The sequence below is a fragment of the Lodderomyces beijingensis genome (assembly GCF_963989305.1).
Source record: "Lodderomyces beijingensis strain CBS 14171 genome assembly, chromosome: 3".
In the NCBI taxonomy this organism is placed as follows: Eukaryota; Fungi; Ascomycota; class Pichiomycetes; order Serinales; family Debaryomycetaceae; genus Lodderomyces; species Lodderomyces beijingensis.
The window spans coordinates 195,390-214,810 of NC_089972.1; the positions used below are offsets into that span (position 1 = coordinate 195,390).

General features: G+C 46.7%; 6 protein-coding genes across 6 annotated transcripts; 2 read left to right on the forward strand and 4 right to left on the reverse strand. All coding sequences in view use genetic code 12, as the record gives it.

The window, feature by feature from the left end:
• Positions 1-450: 450 nt before the first annotated feature.
• Positions 451-1,023, reverse strand: LODBEIA_P22080 (uncharacterized protein; the record flags this gene model as incomplete). The annotated part of the gene is made up of 1 exon (XM_066972182.1): positions 451-1,023. The coding sequence occupies one exon, from the start codon at positions 1,021-1,023 to the stop codon at positions 451-453; it is 573 nt and encodes a 190-aa protein (XP_066829146.1).
• A 333-nt stretch (positions 1,024-1,356) lies between these two features.
• On the reverse strand, positions 1,357-2,529 carry LODBEIA_P22090 (uncharacterized protein; the record flags this gene model as incomplete). The annotated part of the gene is made up of 1 exon (XM_066972183.1): positions 1,357-2,529. The coding sequence occupies one exon, from the start codon at positions 2,527-2,529 to the stop codon at positions 1,357-1,359; it is 1,173 nt and encodes a 390-aa protein (XP_066829147.1).
• Positions 2,530-3,135: 606 nt separating this feature from the next.
• LODBEIA_P22100 (uncharacterized protein) lies at positions 3,136-4,293 on the reverse strand (the record flags this gene model as incomplete). Its single annotated transcript, XM_066972185.1, has 1 exon — positions 3,136-4,293. One exon carries the CDS (start codon positions 4,291-4,293, stop codon positions 3,136-3,138), a length of 1,158 nt encoding a protein of 385 aa, XP_066829148.1.
• Positions 4,294-7,688: 3,395 nt separating this feature from the next.
• LODBEIA_P22110 (uncharacterized protein) lies at positions 7,689-10,052 on the forward strand (the record flags this gene model as incomplete). Its single annotated transcript, XM_066972186.1, has 1 exon — positions 7,689-10,052. One exon carries the CDS (start codon positions 7,689-7,691, stop codon positions 10,050-10,052), a length of 2,364 nt encoding a protein of 787 aa, XP_066829149.1.
• A 557-nt stretch (positions 10,053-10,609) lies between these two features.
• On the forward strand, positions 10,610-13,207 carry LODBEIA_P22120 (uncharacterized protein; the record flags this gene model as incomplete). The annotated part of the gene is made up of 1 exon (XM_066972187.1): positions 10,610-13,207. The coding sequence occupies one exon, from the start codon at positions 10,610-10,612 to the stop codon at positions 13,205-13,207; it is 2,598 nt and encodes an 865-aa protein (XP_066829150.1).
• A 270-nt stretch (positions 13,208-13,477) lies between these two features.
• Positions 13,478-14,398, reverse strand: LODBEIA_P22130 (uncharacterized protein; the record flags this gene model as incomplete). Its single annotated transcript, XM_066972188.1, has 1 exon — positions 13,478-14,398. One exon carries the CDS (start codon positions 14,396-14,398, stop codon positions 13,478-13,480), a length of 921 nt encoding a protein of 306 aa, XP_066829151.1.
• Positions 14,399-19,421: the final 5,023 nt, after the last annotated feature.

Sequence of the window (19,421 nt, forward strand, 5' to 3'; positions counted from 1 at the left end):
TTGGGTTGGTGGGATGAATGGTGTGCAGTTTTCGTTGCTACTCCCAGTTGTTGGAATTCAGTTATCTCAGAAATGTTCCCAGAGTCATTTTCGAGCGTTGTCCAACTGCCGTGGGGGGTCGTGCTGCAACCACTTTTTTTACAACCACTTTTTGACCTCCTTTGGCAGCAGCCGCAAGCGAATGGAATCAAGCTAAGATGCCAACGACCATCGACACATCATGACGAGAGAGGTAAGAGGAGGTGATGAAGAAGTAGAGCTGCAACGGTGAAGAACGAAAGAAATAAAAAAAAAAAACGAAAACGTGTTGAAAGTACATCGAGTTACACCGGCTGCGGGCAACAGCGCCGCGCACGCCTTACAGTTCAAAACACGAAACCCAGAAGCAAACACATCTCTACAATCATCCAGCGTAGCCAAACCCCGACGTAGTGCTGAAACTCCATCCTCTCAGATCTTAGCACTAAGCTTGCGAGCGCGGTCCAACGCAATATCGCAAATGGCGTTAAACGCAACCTCGCGCTCCAATTCAATACTCCCCCGCTCAATCCTGCGCCGCATATCCTCCATAATCTCATCTCGGCCTCTGCCATTGACAAAGACAACATACCGTAACCCGGGGAAGCGCGCCTCGTACTGCGCGTTCAACTCCACCAACCGTTGCCGCATCTCATCCAGACCGCCTCCCAAGTTCTTCTGCTCAGCGCTCGAGTGCTCGCTTAGCAGCGTTGTTTTCGGCACGCCAAGCCGCGGGTGCGCCGCAATGATTTCAGCAACGAGCGGGCTCACCTCCCGGTTGGTTCTGCTCTTGGCAAACTCCTGCATCTCGAGGAAATCGAGGAGCTCGGAGCGCACGAGCTCGATGAAGTCCCCGTAGGTTGTGAAGGTGCGCGGACGGTTCAAGACATACGTCTGGATGAACCAGCTTAGCGACGAACAGGGCTCGAACAAGTTGTCGAATGTCTGTTTTTGCTGTTCTGGTGTTTGCGCCTGAAACTCTTCTATTGGTGGAAGTCGGTACATTTATCGATTCAACTGCTTTTTTTAAAAATTATTCGGTTTCTGAATGCTCTATGTTATTAGCTGAAGGAAGGTTGGCTGGGCGTGGTCCCGGTTTTTATATGTCTAGGCCAGACTTGCGATGGTGAGTGTTTCTCTATGTGTATGGTGTGATCTTGAAGTACGGGGGAAATTTTTCAACAGATAAGCCCTCGGCTATCTACGAGAAAAACACCTCCACCCCCCAAAAAAAAAAAACAAAAAAGATCGTTTCCATTTTGATTAAAAAATACTACTATACTTCCGCAACTCAGTCTCTTTCTCTTTTTCTATATGTTATATTTCAAAAGATAGAATCTACTCAGTGAAATGCTGAACGTGTCTCATGTCATCCAACATTCTCTTGTTAGGACCACCTTTTTGAGCAATCAAAGGATGTCTCCACTGTTTCACATAACTGAACAAAACGTCCGCCAACTTTGTCTTCTCCTCCTCGCCAAGACCCAAGTCTTTAAACGTGGCTGCCAGCTGGTCGATTTTCTGATGTATCAAATGTCTCTGCATTTGGTCAGGGTTAGGCAATTTCCACCACACCAACTGCAGAACCAGGGCAATCAATTTCGCCAAGGGCAAGGGCAATTCATAGTCAAAAAAGTTGTATCCAAATGGCCCCACTTGCGCGAAATTCTCGGTGATTCCATGCACCATCTGTCTGATTTCCTGATAGGTCAATTTTTCAGGCCCGTACAACTCAAACGTCTTGCCAATGGTGGAGTTGTCGTAGGCAATGATTTCCAAGGCGCGCGCCACGTCCAAGACGTGCACGGGCCAGATCTCCTTTGAGTTCTTGCCCGGGGTCCACATCTTGATCTTGGGGCCCAAGTAGTTCAACAAGTTGTCTTCTCTGCCAAACATCTGCGCGGGGCGAACCACGGTCGCTTCAGGGAAAATCTCCCTGACTCGTGCTTCGCCAATGCCCTTGGTGGCGTAAAACACCGACTCCGACGCTGGGTCAGCGTTGTAGGAGCTAACGTGGATGAAGCGAGGCACACCGGCGTCCTTGGCAGCTTGAGCAATGCGTTCCGCCAAGGCGATGTTGACGTCGGCCATGGTGAAGTTCTTGGTGTTGTAGTCGGCCCCAATGCAATTCACGACAATGTCGGAGTGAGCCACGGCGTCCTCTATGCTCTGCAAGTTTCTCGCGTCAATCTCAACAAAGTTGACCACGCCCAAGTCACCTTGCACTTTTAAAAACCTCTTTTTCAAGTCATCTCGATAGGGCACAATGGTGTTGGTTCCGTGCCTGGCCAACTTCGACACGAGGTACCTCCCCAAGAATCCGCTTGCGCCAAACACAGTGGCAGTATAGCCAGTTCTAGACGAACGCCCACCGCTACCCACGGCCAAGTTGACTTTGCCGGCTGGTGTTATGTTGATGTCGGATTCCAACACCGAGGTATAGATGCTCCTCCTTGTCACTGCAGGCGCAACATTCAATTTCGGCACTAGCCTTATCTGTGACCTCAACATTGAAAAGACGAAAAGAAAAAAAAGTGAATTGTCAGCGGAGGGGTGGTAAAGAGGACGGGGTTTTTGTCTTGTAGAATATGAGGTGCTTTTGCTTTGTTAGATTTTTCTATCGCCTACTGTGGTTGCGTCCTCTTGATTATTTTTCAAGATTTCTGGTTGGTTGCAAGGAGTATGGGTGTCGGAAAAGTTTTGTTCTTGCGACACCCAATGCGACAAGCCACCTTGCCCAGTGCAACAATAGGCATCCCAACCATCGGATGTTGATGACGATGAGATGTGTCATGAAGAGAGTCCCAAGTCCGAGTCTACTCTGTTGGTGGAAAAAGAGTACTATTATGTGAATGGGTTGTTTCTAACCGTATGGCCCTGATTGGGTTTAAAATTTTACACTAACATGACCCTCCTTATTGTAGAAAGTCGAAATTTTTATTCGGCCCAGCCAGGCCTGTATCATATGCCATGGGGGTTCTCCCATAAAGTACCATTCTAGAGAAGATTAAAAAAGTCCAACCGAATGTAACTCATGTACTCATACTCCTAAACACACACACACTCACTCTCTCTCTCTCTCTCCCTCTCTCACACACAGCTTATAAAAAAAAAGTATTATAAGAAATAATCGGGGGTTTTCCTAGTAACAGTTGGTTCACCAGGTCTGAGACTTGGATCATATTGTAAAAATTGTCTATTATGTTGTTCGTCAACTTCCATAATAGCAGCCTGGTTACCGCATCGATAGCAATAGTTTGGTGCCGAGAATATGGTAACGACGTTTTCCTGGTGGCTCCAGCTGAAACCATCCATCACCAACTGGTGGGCTCTCGCGATAAGACTCAAGTTGTTGGTGTGGTTAAACTGTTCGCTTATATCCTGGCCAAAAGTGAAGCCGGCGCCTCGTGGCGATATGCCCCACCCGCCTCTATCGTCGGGGTCCGACCACAATAGATCGCACATGGGTCCTTCGTGGGGCACCTCTTGGATTCTATTCAATTCTCGAACTTGGTCAATGGTTTCAATCATGGGCGACAAGCCGCCATGGAGACAAAACACCTTGTTGTCGACCAAGGCCGTGATGGGGAAGTAGTCGAACAAGTCGGTGAAGACCTTCCACACCGTGGCCGAGCCGTATTTTCTCAAGCATTCGTCGTAAAAGCCATAGACCTGGGTGATTTGTCTCGACTCGTGGTTTCCTCTCAATATCGTGATTCTATTGGGGAAACGGACCTTCATACAAACCAAGTAAGACACGGTTTCCACGGAGTAGTAGCCTCTATCAACGTAATCGCCCATAAATAAATAGTTAGTATCGGGACATGGTCCGCCAATCTTGAACAACTCCATCAAGTCGTGGAATTGGCCATGGACGTCTCCACATATGGTGACGGGCACATGAACCGGCTGTACGTTTTCCTCCTTCTGCAACACTTCGACTGCCATTTCACAGAGCTTCTTGACGTCTTGTTCCGACAACGGCTCGCACTTGCTCAATTTTTCAATCCACTGGTCTAACTGGTTGATTGACAGGGTGTCTAGTATCGATGTTTGCTGCTGCTGCTGCTGCTGCTGTTGCTGCTGCGCTGCAGCAGCTGCTGCGCCAGCTGGTTGGTTCTTGGAGGATATGTTGCTCTTGGACTTGTTCTTCTTGGTGTTGGCGTTGGCAATGCCCGTTTCGTCGTTTGCAATAACGTTGATATCAATCGAATCCATGACATCATCCAACGACATGTTGACATCCTCCATAGCTACGTCTCTATCCGAATCCATCGTGTCTCTTGTTTTTTTTTACTTTTCCTTGGTGGTTGTTGTAGATGTTTTCCTTATCTAAAATCAATTTAGAGAAAATGCAAATATTAAAAAAAAAAAAAAATCTGAATAGAATGTAATTAAATAATAGAACTCGGTGTTGATACAGCTTTGGGGAAAAAAGGAAAGATGAATTGAAACTTGGATAGACGTTGGTGGCTGGGTTTGGTTGTGGTGGGTTGTTTTGCTGGTGGCTGTAGCAGGCAAATATCCCTCCAATGATGTAATTTTGTCGAAAATCTGGACGAGGTGGAGTTTCGCTCTGGCAGAAAAGTCAACGACAACCAGAGAGAGAAAAAAAAACGAGAAAAAGAGAAAACCGGGGCTGGGAACGAGTGGTGGGAAAAGAGAGCGAAAGGGAATAGAGTAGAGCGTAGTGGAATCTATTGGAGTAGATTGCTGTTGTCTATATGGATAAGTGAATAATTGAGTAAGTGAAGCAACGATAACAGTTGCGGTGGTTGTGGAGGTGTTGGACAGCAATGAGTCTTGCTGATTCCACTGTGGATGTCGAATTTGTTTTTTTTTTCCTCTTCTCGTTGGGATTCCACGCCAGAGGAGAGGAAAGGGTTGGTTTGTTGCGTTCAGGATGAGACCCGTTTGTTTTCCGTGGGGCAAGCTGGAGTCTGTTACTGAGAGAGTCGACTTGTCCAGTTGGAAGCTTCGTAGGAAGGGACAGAGACGGGTTTCGGGGTTGTATCAAGGTTGCATCCTCTTTCGGGTAAAACTCGGGATATTCAACAAAAGAATGAAAAGGAGAGAGAGAGAGAGAATGAGAGATGCTGCCAACGTTGTCGGTGTACTGCTACTGTCTTGACTGTAGTTGACCATAAACTCGTCTCTCTTTCTCGGAAGAGAGTTTAACGGGCGTGGATTCATATCTATTCCTTGCAGTGTTTGGTGCCTCGGGCTTGATAGTCAGTACATGCACAACCCCCAGTAGTTGTTCTTTATTTGTTCCTGCAATTGTAGCTGCAGTGGTTGCCAAACATTGGAAACATACAGGTCACGGGGCTCTTGCTCCTTCTCTCAAGCCCACGACATATCCGTGAGGTAGACTGGTCGATTGAACCAGCTCCATGCGTCTAGACATTTCAAAAAACCTGTATTGTGCGTGTGTCACTGTTTTTGGCGCATCCCTGCTGGGTATTGCTCAAACGCCCGACCAAACACGGTAAACAAGGGCTGCGTTGTATGAACACGCATGGGATGAGACAGGGGGAGAGCCAGAGGAAGAGCCAGGACGAGCATTAAGGCGACCTCGTGCCTGGAGCCAAGCAACACTCGTGAGACAAGTCAAGTCACCCACTCACTCATTTGCACGAAACGGGCGGAGACAGAGCACACCCATTTGCACGTTTAGTTTACGCCTCAATTGGGACTGGAACTGCAGCAGTTTCGATGCGATTTGCACTGTTTCTTTTGTACCGAGTAAGAACGAGCAAGAAGGGGCAAGAAGAAGCAAAGGCTGAAAAAGTCGAGTTTTTTGTGGTACCCATCAACTAACTCAGCGCCATTATGTCTACTCTACTGTCGTTTTCTCGAGAAATTGTGGCGAATAGCGTCAGCCAGGTACATTAATGTGCGGATCCAAGGTACAAGCACCAACACTACAGTACGACGCATGGCATCAGATTTCAAAAACCAAAGACGACAGCACATCACGGCACGGCACGGTCCGAGAGAGGTATGGACCATCATGAAACGGCTCCTGGCCTAACTAGAGAAAACAAAAATTAGAAAAAAGAAAAAAGAAAACAGCCAGAAGGTGGTGAAGAAAACCCACGGAGTGACAAGTCCGCGTTTGCATGTACGGCCAAGCTCGACGGTTTGTTCTTCCAACACCCTGACACGTACCCCGAGTTTAGATCAACAGGTATATATCCGCTATTTGCAGCGGCCTTCTGGTATACAAAAGCTATTGTCCATGTTCATGTCTGTGTCTATGTTTTGCAACTGCTGTACGGTGGAGGAAAAAAAAAAAAGAGGCTTCTGACACAAAATCAGAATGTAAAAAGTGGCCCAATTGGGACACCGCTTAAACATCAAGCCACAGTTGGTAGCGTAACGCTAACATGATTTGCTAGTTGGCTGCTCGAACGAGCGGTGAACGTGTCATGCACTATCCCTCTAGGTCATGAGGAAAGGCACCAAAGTGAGGGACAACTAGGGGTCATCTTATTTTTATAGAAAAAAAAAAAAGAAAGACCCCAGTATGTGTGTGGGTGAGTGGGTGTTGCTGCTGTTATTTTATTGGTGTATGCCTGAAATAATAACGGCATCTCGTATCATCTATCCTCCAAACCATTTCAGCTGAGTGTTTGGATTTGGCTCTTCGTTTTAAATCCTTCTCTAGGCCAAGCAGGCAAGATTGAGCGGAAACAGCTGAAAAGAGAAGGACGGGTTGTGCATATGCGACAATCGACACGAAAGAACCGAAATGCTTCAAACCACAACCTACAAAAAAAAACAAAGGCTCTAACAATGCAACTTGAACAACAACAAAAAGGATCTCGAAAACAGCAGGTGAATCCTTTTTTTTATTTTGGTTAAAAAGAGATTTAATAATAAACAAACACAGCAACATTTACCAACATACCAAACAGGAGAAACAGGAGAAACAGGAGAAACAAGCGTGTTCCTTGGGAATTCCCACTTGTGCTCCAATTTACCCTTTTCTCTTTGTCTGTTAGAAATGGCTGAGAGTGACCCAATATTGATATGATACACACACACACAACACGTACTCCTTTGCCATCTTGAAAAATGCACTCCCCTGCCCCGCCCCCTCTAGTGGATTATATTAACTAGATGTAGACAGACGTTTGACCCCCCCCCCCCATATAATTTGATCTCCTTCCCTCGAGGAGTTCTGATGGTGAACACGCTTTTTCGAAGCAACCAAACCCAAACGTGAAACAATAACAACAGCAATTCACCTATTCTCTTAGTATATGGTTTGTCAGATATCATTTCGAGATCGTCCTCCTCCTCTAAAACACACACTCGCTGCCGCCAAAACTATACAATTGCCAGTCAGTATTTATATATTTCACTCCTCTATTCACTCCTCTATTCACTCCTCTATTCATTCATTCGCTTGAACACACTTCCAACCAACCTCAACTCACTCCACTGGCTTCATTCCACGGACTGTTTCCATTTGCTCCAATTGCGAAAGAAATTAATCCGATTCGCTTAGTGTGGCTTACGTCATCGTCAGCGCTCCGATTACGTCAGCACCGCCCACCGCCCCAAAATAAAAAAAAAGAGAGAGAGAGGAACCACCAGAGGGTGAGACAATACGACCATATTTCAAGGTATAGGAGCCAGAATACACCTACCTCCAGTAGAAGATGGACTCAAGCAAGAAGCAGTTTGCCATGGCAGGGCCCAAAGGCGACGGCAAGAGGTTGTCTCCAGCCACGATAAACTCGAATCTACTACTGCTACAGGCCCAGTCCGACGCAACTTCGCCAATAAGACGGTATAAACGAGACCGACCTTTGAGCTCGTGCAGCTTTGAATTCCTACAAGAAGAACAGGAAAACTACGGCGCAGAGCCCCCGTCGTCTCCAGCTTCGCCTACTCCCATAGCGACCCCGAACAAGCTGCTGTCGCGGCAGCGGCTCTTTTCCCAGAAAAAGCCCTCACTTGCATCCTTGACTATATCAAGCTCAAGCTCAAACTCAAACTCAAGCTTGCATTCACGCTCACCGCCCCAGTTTCCACGCGCTCCGTTGAAGACGCTTTCCCATTCAGTCAAGCAAAAGACAATCGCATTCACGAGAGCAATGACCGACGTCGTTTCCAAGTCCTCGGCGTCCTCCTCGAATTTTTTCGGCTCGCAACTGACACTGACTCCCAGAGTCGACTCGAGCTATTTCTCGTCTTTGGATCGACCTCGTCTCTCAGGAGAGCAAGAACAAGAACAAGAGCAAGGAGAGGTAGACTTGGGGAATGGCGTAGAGACGGATCACGATGAAGATGACGACGAGGACGATGAAGGCGACGACACATTTGACACCATCAATGTTGTATCTCCCATTCGACAAAACCAGGCCTTGCGCAACATCTCGAAATCTCCAGTCAACACCAATCGAGTCGCCATACGCAGATTCCACAGTGTGTGCCAGACTCAACAGGAAATTGAAAGTTTCAAACTCATGCAAGACAACTCGCACCTCAAGCATACCACAATCAAGACATATTCACTGACCTCCGATGCCATCCCACGAATAAATGAAGACCAAATGTACCAGATCCTAGATGGCAATCACAATTGCGAATTTGACGAGTTTATGATTGTTGATTGCCGATTCGACTACGAGTTTGACGGGGGCCACATTGTCAATGCCGTGAACATCTCCACCAAGGAAACTTTGGAGGAGATTTTCTTCAACAAAGTAGATGAAGATGCCAGTAACGGTCAGAGCAAAAAGAATACAAAAAAATTGGTGATTTTCCATTGCGAGTATAGTCTCTTTCGAGGTCCGCTGTTGGCCAAGCAATTGCGGAAACTCGACCGCACCAAAAACCACCGATCTTATCCATTTTTATCTCACCCGGACATTGTCATTCTTGATGGAGGCTATAAGCAGTTTTACACGAAATATGACGCCGAGTTTTGCACTCCGCAAAACTACGTCCCCATGAGACAAGCCAACAACGAAGATAAATGTAAAGTTCTCCTAAATCAAGCACGAAAGGAGAATAAGATTCTACAACGTTCAAACTCCATGAGCAGCTCGCAAGTTTCAACAAGCTCGACTCCGTCTTTTTATTCATTCCCCTCGTCAGCGTCAGCATCAGCGTCGGCATCGTCATTGCAGGATCGACCAATGGATCTCTTTTCCACATCCACGTCCACTTCAAAGTCCTCCAAAATCCTCAAACGGCAAAAATCAAACTCCAAAGTGGCAAATCCAACTTCGCCTTCGCCCTTTTTTTTATCTCGCAGCAGCAGCAGCATCACCACTACAAGCTTTGAACCTCCAAGATTGTCTTTAAAACACACGCGCACCAATTCCTTCTCGTCGGTGCATTCAAACTCGTCGCTGTCGTGTTTGAGCTCACCTTTAATTTCAAATTTCCCCACCCCGACAGAGGAAGAGTTCCCACCAACGACTAGATTGCAACCACCACACGCGGCGTTCAGCAGATCCTTGTCGCAAGCGTCATCGATCTTCTCTTCGTCGCATAGAAAATCGATATCGTCAACCATGTCCTCGTCTAGCACCATCTCGCTCCTATCAGCCACGAGCTCAACCGATAGCTTAGCATCGGCCGATGCCGCACCGTCGGCAATCACGTCCTCCTCCGCCGACTACAACGCAGACTCATTAATCAACCATTCGCTTTCGGATTTCTTTGACAATAAACCAACCTCGATCCTCCGTCCCGTGCGGCGCAAACCGGTTAGCGCCTTACCGGCGTCCCCAGTCACGAGCAACCCATTCACATTGTCTCCTTCCACCACCACCACCACCACCACGAATTCCAATACGTCGTATGTGTTTCCCGTAAAGAGGTCAAATGCGCCCCAGTTGAATCCTACCCTGGGCAATTTCTGTTCCCCTGCCGTGTCGTCGCCGCTCACGTTGGGAGCGTCCCATCTTGAAGATGATGGAGGTGCTGGTGCTGGAAAGATGAACCATCGCAGGACTGCCACTAGCTATGTTTCCTACAACGAGCTCCACGAAGTTGATGAAGAGGAATAAAGGGAAAACCGTTCTTTTCATCCCTTCCTCTTTTATAGCATAGTAATAGTAGAGACCGGATTCGACTAGACTTTGGTGGCCGTTACCCTATAATCTCCGACATCTACCCCACACCTCTAGCCTCCTCAATGAACTTCCATGCCCCAACGGTTGTCAAAACCGGTGGAAACGTCTACGTTAATGTCAACGGTTCAACGTGTGCCTCTCGCGGGTCCCCACGCCAAAGCCGCAGCCAGAAGAGGAAAAAATAATACGTCACTTTTTCGTCTCTAACATCACCAGTCGCCAATATCACCGAGTTAAACCCGTCCCAAAGGTCCCTTCAGAAACGCGTTCCAACGGCTAGCCCCAGCTCCCAGACTGACCCTTACACACATGCGCATGTCTATATGTAAGAGATCATGCAGTCGATGAACCACCAAAACACCGCACCGTCAAACTCAAGCAAGATCTCGAATTTTTTTCGAAGTGAGTCGTCCGCGGAAAGAGACACGTTGCCCACCCACAACCACGCTGCCACCACCAGCTCCACTTCCTCCTCCTCCTCCTCAGGCACGATGACGAAGGAAAAGGCCATCACGAAACTAACCAATAAACACACCACCTCCAAGCTCAAAGCCACGCGCAAGAAGAGAGAAACCACAACGCGAGCATGCGACGCATGCGCCATCCGCAAAGTCAAATGCGACCCGAGCACGCCATGCCAGCACTGTCTCTCGAACGCGCTAACATGCACGCGGAACCGAGAGCGCAAGAAGTCGGGGCCCAAGACCTTGACGCGAAAGACGCTCGAGTCGATTAATAACCTCAGCGATGTCATCGATCACAACACGCATGCGGCGGGCGATGTGCCGCGTGGTGAACTCGCGTTGGGCTTGGGATCGTCGAATTCGGCGTACTCCAAGAGTCCTAGCTTTGTCGAGGAGGAGTCGCGGCGGCGGCGGCGGCGGCTGTCGAGTGGGTACGTTTCGTTGACTCCGCCGCTGAGCAATAGCCAGACGGATGGTAATGGTGGAGGTAATAGTGGGGGGGTGGTGCTGATGATGCTGCCGTATACGAGGCTAGTTTCGCAGCCGGTGGAGTCGAACCAGAGAGGCCAAAGTAGTGAGGTGCAACGTGTGGCTCCAGCAGCAACCACCACAGCTACAACCACCGAGGAGTTCTTGGTGACTCCGTTCCACTTGATTGAGAATCTTCGACTTGTCGAGCAAGAGCCGGCGATTTTGCAACTTTTCAAGCCGCTCACGGTGAATTCAGTAGTGGCGAATCTCGCCACGCTCATCGATTTCCTATCGGCCAATTACCCCAACTCCTCCACCATTGCTGCCAATGGTGAAAACCGCCATTTCATGGAGATCAGCTTGATTGCCCACCACGAAGACTCGTTGTACTTGTCCACTTTGCTCATCATCCTAACGTGCAACTTGCTAATCGCTGAGCTTCTCATCAAGTTGAAAAAACAGAAATTCAAAGACTTGCAAAACTACCCTAAGAAGCACCTCATGTCGCGGCCATTCAAGAATTTCAAAAACTTGTGCCATTTCAAAGTATTGGAGATCTTGACCTTGATTGAAAAGAACTTTATCGTGCCTCCGATTATACCCAAGGTCCGCGCTAACAGTGCACCGAACCCGCAATTGACGCATCTAAGTCAGTACCAAGTATACTACAATCTATCGCTATCGAACATCCAACTATGCCAATACTACCATATTTTGAATTTGACAAACACGCTCAACTTGGCGGAACTGATGCAAAACTCATATGGCAATGAAGCGCAAGAACACCAGAAATTGCTATATCTCCATCGCGCGGTGTCGTTTTTCCAGTTGATCAACGTGAAGCTCGATGACTCGTTGGTTCCCTTGCGCGAGTTGTACGAGTTGATCTACTCCATTGAGCGGTACTACATTGTGTTTAGCTCCTACAATTACAATGTCAACATTTTCAGAAATAACGATGTCACGGTCCAACTCCGCTGCTGCAAAATTTTGCAAGGCCAAAGCTACATCTACAAATTGATGAAGATTGTAGACGAGCAAGGTTTGATGGACTCGATGTGTCAGAGATCAAACTTCAACGCTTTGATTGACTTTGACCACCCGCAAGATGGATTCCGCCAGTTGAAAGATGCAGTGGTGAGCTTGCCTTCATCGACTGACCCAATCCACAAACTCATCTCCAGCATCCTCCTATTCAAATTCCTCCTTGTCAAACCGCTAGATTTTGCTTCGTCAAAAAGGGAAATCGTCTCCATCATACATGCAACAAGCACGGTGATGGACTATGCCGACTCGGACGTTTTCAAAGTGCAAATGTCCAATTACCAGCTTTTGCAACCGCTACTCCATATCCTCAAGCTTTTCCTCGAAATAAAGCAAGTTGAAGCGCAGCGCGATATCGCCACCAACATCCACGATCAAGAGCTCCTTGTGAGGTACAGCGAGTTGCTCATTCTCCATTTCCCCTTTTTCAACAATATCAATAAGTTGATCCGAGCCCACAAGATTCTCAACAATTGGTTCTTGATTCTTAGCGAGACAACAAAGAGGGAAGAAACGTTGAGTCTGGACCCGGTACCCCAACTGCAATTGCAACCGCAACAAACCGCAGAACCTATCCCTACCATCGCCGCCACTAATACCACCACCACTACCCCCACCGATTCAGCCGTTGCTGGGTCATCGCCGCCACCCGCACACCTACCACCACACGACCAATTCTATGCCTCGTTCCCCAGTACATCATTCTCCAATCTTCAACGTATCCAGTCACAGCAGCGCATAGCGTCGCAAATCGACATCAATGAGCTCTTGCGCGACTTGCACACTACAATAGAACCAGCAGAACCGCAATATAAACCAGACGACGAAGAAGAATCCAACGACGATGAAGAAGAGGAGGAGGAGGAGGAAGAAGAAGAAGAGGAGCAGCAGTATTTCAGTATTGTGCCTAAGAGGGAACATGGGCATAAGTTTGCAAATTTGACTAGTGCGCCGCTATCTCAGCCGGTATTGATGCCTCAGCAACAACCACAACCACAGCAGCAGCAAGGGGCTCATGGTGCAAGTAATGCAAATTTGGCTATGAGCCAAAGTTTTCTAAATTTGTTGAACACAGTTAGCTCATTCGATAATATCATGCATCAGAACTGATGAAGAAGGTGAATCTTTGTCTCTTGGCGTTTAAAAATTATATACACATTGTAGATGTGAGTGGATCATGATCTTACTTGATAGAGTACAGTACAAGATTGATAACTTCAACGGCTTTTCTTGTACGATTTATCCTCCCTGAGCTAGAAAAGATCCGCTTTGGAGCAAAGAGAGGAAGAGGAGGGATACGCTCGTGAACTCTTCACATAAGTAACATATATCAAACTTGAGCCCTCTAGCCAGGGAAAGAAAGCCAATAAAGATCTTTCACTACTCAAAGATCTTCCTGTTGTCAGCATCTCTAGCCCTGACAAACTTCTCAACATTTTGAAATACAACCTGCTGCTTAAACTTTCTCTGGACGAGAGACTCCATCAACCACAACGGGAAATAACGGCTCATGAAATTCAAAAGCAAGCACCTAAACCCACCATACAAATTGAACTTGTTCGGCTTTTCAGTAACTTGGGCCACCATATCCCTCGCGTATTCATCAGGGGTGCACTTGCTATTCATAGACATGCGATTCGTAGCAACGAGACACTCCAACGCGCCATCCACATCATAAACCGACCCCTCGATCTCCTTCTTTAGCTCCTTCTCAGCCAAATTGCCCGAGATGGCAGTCTGGACGCCTCCCGTGATGACGCTGTGCACGCGCACTCCAAACGGTGCCATTTCGCCATGCAAGGTCCTGGCGTACGCGTCAATCGCCGCCTTTGTAGCGCTATAGACACTAGTCCACGCCAATGGCACGCGCGCAGCGATGGAGCTAGTGAAGACAATCGATCCTTTAGCGTTAATCACAAGCGGAGCCAACTGTTTCGTAACGTTGATATGGCCCAACACGTTCACTTGGAAAAGCCTGTCTAGCTTGTCTTCGTCCATCTCAATTGACGATGCGCCATATGCCACGCCGGCGTTGTTGTAGAGCACATCGAGATAACCCCCAGTTTCCTCAAGGACGCGTTTCTTCAAGAGGAGCAAGTCTTCCGCGTTGGTTATGTCGCACGCGAGCGATACAGCGCCGTGGTTCTCAACCAAATCCTCGTGGAGATGGACCACGTTGGCGGGCGAACACGCAATGACTTGGTACCCTTTGGTGGCGAACTCCTTGGCGAGCGAGTGGCCGATCCCGGAGGATGCACCGGTGACCAATGCGAATTTGCGGCGAGGTTCAGCTTTGGCCATCGTCACGGGAATCAACCAGCTTCAAGTGGTTCAAACTATGCCAGTGATGATGATGAAAAAACCGTGGAAACTTTTCCACTTTTCAATTGAATTTCAAAGCAAAGTGGTGTGTGGGGATCTGTCTGACCAGTCTCCACTTTCACCCCACTCGAAATAGGGGTTTCGTCATGTTCAAATTAACCGTTGCTCACTTTCCTTGAAAAGGGATCGCTGTTCACCATCCCTTGAAAGTTGAGTGGTGGATGTTACTCCTCGTCGTCATCTCCGTATTTCAAATTGCGGGGAAAAGGGGCACCGGAAATAAGCACCGGTTTCTTGGCTTTGTGTTACTAATGTTTTGCGCTTCCCTTTTTGCTTATCTCCGGACCTTTTTCACGTGACATATGCTGCATTTTGGGGTTATGCAATATCTTACTAATAGTCACGTGATTGGCCTTGAAGATGAAGCTTCGGCCCAATTGATGGAAAACCGGTGAGAATTGCTATTTGGCTAGGAGCTGTACAGGCTGGTGTGCTTTGGTTTGAAGTGTTTTGATTTGGCTTTTCCAGAATCTCAGAAGGGCTTGCGCTTGAGGCCGGTTGCACATTCTGGCTTGAAGCACGCGAAAACAGGAGTCCACCAACAGCAGAACACCTGGAAGGAATGTGAACTACCAGAGGCAAACAAGCCAACCTTCAAAGAGAAGGAAAATAACTCGAATTTGCCATTTCTAAAAATACAGTGAAGAAGACTCAAAATGCATTCTTCAAAGGCGAGATTTTAACTAACCATGCTCTTTCAAAACACACCGATGCAAAAGCAAAAAAGACTCCAGTGTTTTGCAATCGAGGAGCTGTAAAGTTGTTCTATTTTGCATCTTCCGATGCATGCTGAACAATGCGCGTCATTCTGTAAAATGAAACAGCTTCTTTTTTTTTTTTTTTCTTTTTCCATCTTGAACGATGCTGGTGCCCTGCATGGGCCCTGCATGAGATTGAAATGCAAGGATCTCGGCGTTTCCTAAAAACTCCTAGCAAAGCAAAGGGGAAAAGAAAGAGAGAGAGTTGCATCTGTCCATCTTGAGGCAAGGAGCAAAACAAACATGGTTGCGATGCGACTTGGATGGTGTTTTTGCAAAGTTGCAAAAATTGCAAAATACTTTCAAGAAAGTCTGAGTCGAGCCAAAGATATTGCCAGTACTGGCAAAACATGAGTTGCAAAAGAATGAGACATGGGAGCTGGTTCAACTATAAGTAGCGAACGAATCGACCATGTTTTGGAGCTGGTTTCGTCATCATCAAAACCTACTTGCATTCATTCGCTATATACCCTCCTACAAAAACGAAAAAATCAGATTTCACATTATTGCTGCTACTGCCGGTTTACTTGCCTCAACTCAAGCTTTCTTAGCTATAAACAAAGAAATCGTTGTCACTGAGGGCAACACCACCTATGAACTTGGTGACGGTGTTGCTGTTAAAAGATTTATCGGGGTTGAGAAGGAAATCGGTGTCACTGAAGGCGACACCACTTATGAACTTGGGGACGGTGTCAATGTCGCTAAACGCGACCAAGAAAGAGCTTGATAAACGTTTCATTGGTATTTACAAGACCTTTGACATTGTCCATTCTGTCCACACTCCTCCACCAGCGCAACCACCGTCCCTGAAATCCAAACTACAGTTATTACTGTGACTCATTGCAAGGACAGTCACCACGGGAGTAGTGACTGTATCTGAAGAAACCACCATCTGCACCACATATTGCCCATTGACTTGGACCTTGACCTCGTCTGTGCCTCCACCGGTTGTCAAATCAACCTCAGTAGTTGTTCCACCACCACCATCACCACCACCTGTTACCACCACTACCTCGGTTGTGCCTCCACCAGCGCAGTTGTCACCGTTGACACAATCGTTATTGTCACCAAGGCATGCGTTGAAGAATCATGTTTAGAAATCACCAAGACAACCGGAGTCACCGTCGTCACCGTCATCACCAAGGACTCAACCATTTACACCACTTACTGCCCAACTACTTCAGTTGTTTCTCCAGAAACTACCGTTGAATCAGTTGTCACAACCCCACCAACTGAAACCACTTCAGCTGTCTCCGTTTTCGAAGGTGCTGCCGCTGCTGTTCACTCCAACATGCGTTTCTGTGCTTTGTTGGCTGCTGCCTTGGCGTACCTCATGTAAAAAAAAAAAAAAATGCATGCTGCGCATTTCATCAAGTCTTGCTTCCACAATTTTTGTATCCTGACGGATGAGGCGAGAGGAAGTGTTATTTCCCTATTTTTATTTCAGTGATTCACTTTGGCCTGCTTTTTCCGTGTTAGAAAGTGATGGCGATTTCACACACATATATGATTATACCTTTTTACAAGTTTCTTTCGGTTGGTTGTGTTTACAGCCTTCATCTTATTTATGGTTCGGTTACATTCATTTTATATACATCGTTGCGAAAATTGTCGTCTACTTAGTATCTTCTGACCTTTTTCTATACTTATTTTCAATCCAACACCCTTGCCATAGTTTGGTTCTCCTTGCCTTTGTATAGTCATGGCATGTATACCTGTAGTTTCCTATAAAGCTCAAATTTTGACTCGTTGAAGCATCAAGAAAGAAATTCAGTTATTGGTTGATTTTGAAGCATTTGGCTGCGAAAAATTAATCGATGCAAAAAATGGTTGCAAAACGCGACTCTTGTTGGAGAGAATTTTGGCGCAAAATGCACCGTTTCAAATTTACCGTCTTACTTGAAAACTCCCAAATTTCCAACCCAATTCGAGAATACATCACATGAGATGTAGATTACTGTAGTGAGTTTGATTTGCCTCTCGGATGGCAAAAGAGCTACTGAAACCTCATCTTGAACTTCGAACTGGTGACGGGCATCATGTGGTTTCGAATCCCAGAGATGGCAACGAATTTATTCTAAAATTAATTATGCGACGCTACCACTACGAAGCCAATCAGCCCTTATCCACTTCATATTCAGCCCTTTCCCCTGCCACATTCCTCATACACTGGAATAGCTGAAAAGTTGAGTTAATGTTCATCAACAGTTAAGCAATGTTGTAGAGTCTAAACTATCTACTAATGGTTACCTAATACCGTATAGCATTGGTTTGGCTTTCAAAACTTCCCTGGGGGAAGAATTCACATCGCTAATATCCGAAGACACGCTTTGACTGCCCAAGGTTACGTCCAATCACTTTTTGACGGCTTGGGTGACTAGTCAAGCATCTATGTCCTTTACGGAATCCTTGAAAAACTCAACATCTCAGATCATCCCCCCTCAATTCTTCTTTGGAGGAGGATTTGCAATTCGGCTTGCATAGGTTTATCGCAAAAAAATGTCGATTGCTGCCATTTTCGGGCAGCCTCCATTCTTTACAAAGCTAGAAAACACAACTCAATTCATTGCGGCTGTATTCAAACTTACACGTCCCCGCCCCTTCCCTTGTAAAGCTTGCGCAACTGGTTTGTAGGGTTGCAGCTTTGCCCGCTCTTCGCCAGTGAGTTTTCGTATTTTTGACACATTCCGACCTGATGCACGTGATATATCGCGTCTCAACTCTGTTCTCAGCACAAGAAAACATCCCACGTATCGAAACCCCACCAAACTGAGCTAGAGAAATAGTGAAAGAAAGAAGATCTAGCCGCGGTGACGTCGACATGAAGCAGAGATAGGAAGTGAGAAGCTGCAGCAGCCTCGTGGAAAGTTGGTTATGCGTCGATTAGCAAATTTGGGATAGATCAAAGTCTTGAGGGCCTTGCAGGGAATCTTACGAAATGTTCTCCAAAACAATCAAGGATGAGGATGCAATTGCAGGGTGAACAAACAATCGATACTTTTTAGTTTGATTTGCAAGACAAGTGTGCCGCTGAAATGATCTTTCCATTCGTAAATGCGACAAATTGTGAAACGACAAAAATACGTGCGGATCGTGAGACACAAGGCTACGTCTTTCAAGGAGATTCCACCCTAAAATGATGGCAACGCCGCAGCGTAGTTGCCATTAATCGCTTCTGAGACCCTGCGTACGGAATTGCATTTTGCGATGAAGAAATCATCAACACGACTGCGCATCTCCAGATCAAACCTTGCAAAACCTGTGTCCAAATTGCAGGGGAATCAGCAGAGAAAAAAAGTTGGAAGATGATCAGAAGATCTCTGAATTTCACAATTGATCCCAGAGTGAAGCCGATTCAACTATAAGTAGAAGGCAATCTTCCGACCATGTGGGGGTTGGAGTTTTATGAATTTGTCAAAGTTTTAACCATCAGCAAACTTCAATTTAAATTGGGAAAAAAAAGCATAAAAAAACCAAGTGAAATGAAATTTGCCACCGTTGCCGCTTCTGCTGATTTATTTGCTTTTGCAAGTGCTTATATCCTTGAAGGTCACGAAAGCAATGACGTTGAAGCTATCGCTATTGAAAAGGACATTTCAATCGACAAAAGATGCATTAGTCTTGAAAAGGTATCGCCATAGATGAAGCAGTGGTCGTTGAAAAGAGATTCTTCCCTCTTCACATTACCCACCCAACTTCCATCGCTGCCGAGTCCACAGTGCATGAAATCGGGACTACGATTGTCACTATCACTTCATGCCACGAAGATGCATGTCACACTCGGGCCACGACAACGGGCGTCAAGGTCGTCACCGAAGACACAACCGTGTACACCACCTATTGCCCGCTCACTACAGAAGCAATCGTGGCGGGAACATCCATCATTGTGAATCCACCAGCTGGAGAAGTGCCCCAACCTTCGGTTTTTGAAGGCGGCGCCGCTGCTGCTGCTGCTATTGCTCACTCCAAAACGCCTTTCTGCGCTTTGTTGGCCGTTGCCTTGGCTTACTTATTGTAAGCGCTCCATTCTTCACGTGAGGTTGTTTTCTTGCCTTGAAAACAGTGGCACATTTTTTTGGTTTTCTTTTACATATATATATATTATTCATACCCATTTTAATCAATTTCGGTGGGCCCTGCATTTGTGGGGGCTTTCTAGCATTTATTTTTGGAGAATCATGCAA